Below are 3614 nucleotides of genomic sequence, written 5' to 3' on the forward strand. Positions count from 1 at the left end.
AAAATAAGAGAATAAGTCTTCAAATCAATTTTGGAAAAAAACAATTTTAGTACTACTGCAAAATGATAAAAACAAAACAATATATGGCTCTAATGACAATCACCGTTGAAGGCGAAGGTGCGTAATTACGCACAGGCACAGCGTTAAACGCATGCAGGAGCCACTCGGTGCATGGGCCCGTTGTAGAGATCAAAGCATCAAATGATATTAATTTGGAACTTTGATTCTGTAGAGAACTGAATCTACCAAATGTTACTACCTGTAAGAACAATATGTCACCACACAAATACTTCAGTTGGAGGGATAGGCTATATTGATAACCCGAGAGAACAAACGGAACATTTGGTTTTACATGGAGTAGGTCGAGATGTCCTCTCCCACATCAAAGCAAAATATTAATATCGGAATTTCATTTAGATCATAGGCTTAGCTTTTAAAGTAGGCCTACCTCATATTGGTTTCATGTGCGCCCTGGACATGGCTCACCCGAATAGCCGTTGAAAGTTATTAATTTATGAAGTATTACTTATAACCACTTTATAGGGTTAGATAGAGTGTCAGGTGTCAGCACAGATCTGCAGGCGAGATCACAGAAAAGGGGCTACACGCGGTATTGTTTGTCACAATTTAAATGGCATTAATTAAAGGGATCACCTGATTGGATAAAGAATGAGAGGGGGGAGCGCTCTGCCCCAATAGGCGACTCCCCTCTAATAACCCGCCTCGAGATAATGGTGTAAAGACTCGGCGTATCGTGACTGTGATCGCCGTGGAGATCCGAGAAGCAGCGATAGGCTGGCGAGCTCAGAGCGAGCAGCGCGTATTATTGGAGAGTCCTCTAGTTTCTACACCTCAGTGACAAGTTGGAGAAGACTTCAAGATCTGAACCGCAACACTTCCAGGGCACCGGGAAGAACCAACTTCTAAGAGGCGTCCTCCACTCCCGAGACCACACTAGTCCACGCAGCGGGGAGTACAGCAGGCTATGGACCGGAGGATGAACTTGAACGGCACAGCAGACATTTTCCACAAAACTCTGAGCGCCGTGTCCAACAAGAAGATGGACCCTTTCCGGTCGTCCGTGGGTCTCGAACTTCAAGCTCGAGACCGCCAGTCACCGATCGGCTGTTTTGACGGGACCGACTCGGACCCGATCCAGCCGGGGGGTCTGGCAGGGGGCAGAGGGGGCCCGCTGGGTCTGCCGACGGGATCTTTGTGTGTGAAATACGGGGAGAGCGGCAACAGGACGTCGGCCGCGGAGAGCAGTGGCGGGGAGCAGAGCCCCGACGACGACAGCGACGACAGGTGCGACATGGTTCTGCTCACTGACCCGCGGATCGGCGGGGGGAAACCCGAAGGAGGTAAGAAAAGCAAAGAGCAGAAAACGCTGAGGCTAAACATCAACGCGCGCGAGAGACGGCGGATGCACGACTTGAACGACGCGCTGGACGAGCTGCGGGGGGTTATCCCGTACGCGCACAGCCCGTCCGTGCGGAAACTCTCCAAAATAGCCACTCTGCTGCTCGCCAAAAACTACATCCTCATGCAGGCGCAGGCGCTGGAGGAGATGCGGCGTTTGGTGGCCTACCTGAATCAGGGCCAGGCCATCTCGGCCGCCTCCATACCGGCCACCACGGCCCTCGCGGCCCCCCCCGGGTTAGGGCCATATGAGCCGCCGCCCGGGTACCCTTTCCCCACCGTCGTGCCGCCGACATCCTGCCCTGAGAAATGTGCGCTCTTCAACAACGTCACCTCCAGCCTCTGTAAACAGTGCACGGACAAGCCCTGAGCGAGCTGAATAACCGCGCGGCCAGAGACTCCAAGCACAGTCGAGAACAGAGACGCGCAAAGCCCGTCGGACGGGGGACATCTGGAGATGGGACGGGGGACATCTGGGGGCACCGTGCTGGTTGTTGGTCACCATAGGCTAGAGAAAAAAAATTAATGAATTATTTTATAATATTTACAAATGCATTCAGAAGCGCTTTTTTGTTCAGACAAAACTTGATTGTGTATATAATACATCCTTAAAGTGCTGGTGTGAGTGACAGAAAAACCAAACAGTATATGAGGACAGTGGCATCAGGACAGAGGGAGTTGTTGATCATTCGCTCGGCTGTCAATCTTCTGGATATCTGAGTGACCTGACTATACTTTGATCCTTTCCTTTGGTTCTGTTTTTCACTGACCACTTTAGGCTATATGGACAAGCTCATGGATTATGAACCGACCTCACCTTCGCTGCTTCGTTTGATTCACTTCAGAGACGTGCTGTGTGCTTATACTGGTATAGGCCTGTTTCATGACCCTTTGATTTTATATGAAGAACACAAGAGGAATGTCATGGACAAAACTAATAAACTGTAGAGGAAGACTTAATTGGGTGGTTTAAATGAATCGGACACCACTAAAGCACCAGTGTTGATATTTGCGCAGGGCCCATTTTAAAGTCTGTCGACACTGTGATACAATAGGCCCAAAACACAACGACATACACACACTCATCAGGCCTCCTATCTCTGCTGTTTGAACTCATCAAGGTGGTTGTTTTGGTCAGCATGGCACTTTCTTTACATTTTGCTGTACAGGCCTGTATTATCATTATTATTATTATTATTATTATTATTATTATTATTATTTGTAAATTTCCATTGAACACTCGCGATTAAGATGGATGGCGTCAGGTCGGGCATCATATTGTAGATAGGCCTGCTCTAACGAGGCTCTATGGTCGAGGAGGGCCATTTGTATGTGTTTCAGTGTTTAAAGCTTTATTAAAATATTTTGAACAACAGAACTGTTGTCTGTTCGTGTGCTGACTAAATAAATAGACATACGGGTTAGCATTTTCATTTATTCAAATTAAGAATCATTCTGAAATAGTTTTGTCCTTTATAATGCAAATATTTATCATGGACTCTTAATTATTTGCCTTATTTGAATTTGAAAGTTATTGATGGTGAAGCTCATCTAGTCGTGCATCATTATGAGGGTCGGGAACAGAGCAGGTGCGGAATCGGGACGCGTTACGCTCCATCACATCGGTAACTTTCTAAGTGATGAGAGGCTTCAGCTGAAGACGGGAGACGGGAGGATGAGGATCGCCCGGGGCGGAGGATTACGGAGTTACAAAACAGGAATCACCGCTATCATCAGGAATTAAAACCATTTCCATGACGGTGCGTGTGATTGCGTGTTAATCTGAAAACAATTGTATACAAAAACGGTCTAGGGCGACACCTTGGTTCACTTAATGAAACATGTCGTTAAGGCAATTAGAGCAGCAGAATGTGATTAAGGCAGGTAATTACGCCACTGTTCTTTAATCAAAACACGGTGCGCGCCTATTGTTCACCCTGTACCCCAACCACAGGGAGAGAGATCGTGAGGATTAACATTAGATTAACATTTGAGAAACCTAAAGGCAGCTGAACATTATTTTTGAGAATATTTCTAAATTCTAGAATTGTATATTTTATTCTTCTTTTTAAATTTGAAGCGTCGGTTGAACTTTTTGTTGGCCCTCGATGTGTGAATGTTTTGTCGGTAGCATAAAACGAGTTTAAGGTTGGAGTTAAAGAACACCAGAGAATGAAATAATATTATATTAGGCC

At 46.5% G+C, this 3614-nt stretch overlaps 1 protein-coding gene across 1 annotated transcript; it reads left to right on the top strand.

The window, feature by feature from the left end:
• The first annotated feature begins 749 nt into the window (after positions 1-749).
• On the top strand, positions 750-2848 carry bhlhe22 (basic helix-loop-helix family, member e22). Its single transcript, XM_030348490.1, has one exon. It carries the CDS (start codon positions 986-988, stop codon positions 1787-1789), a length of 804 nt encoding a protein of 267 aa, XP_030204350.1. The 5' UTR covers positions 750-985; the 3' UTR covers positions 1790-2848.
• Positions 2849-3614: the final 766 nt, after the last annotated feature.

The sequence above is a fragment of the Gadus morhua genome, chromosome 23 (assembly GCF_902167405.1).
Source record: "Gadus morhua chromosome 23, gadMor3.0, whole genome shotgun sequence".
Lineage (NCBI taxonomy): Eukaryota > Metazoa > Chordata > Actinopteri > Gadiformes > Gadidae > Gadus > Gadus morhua.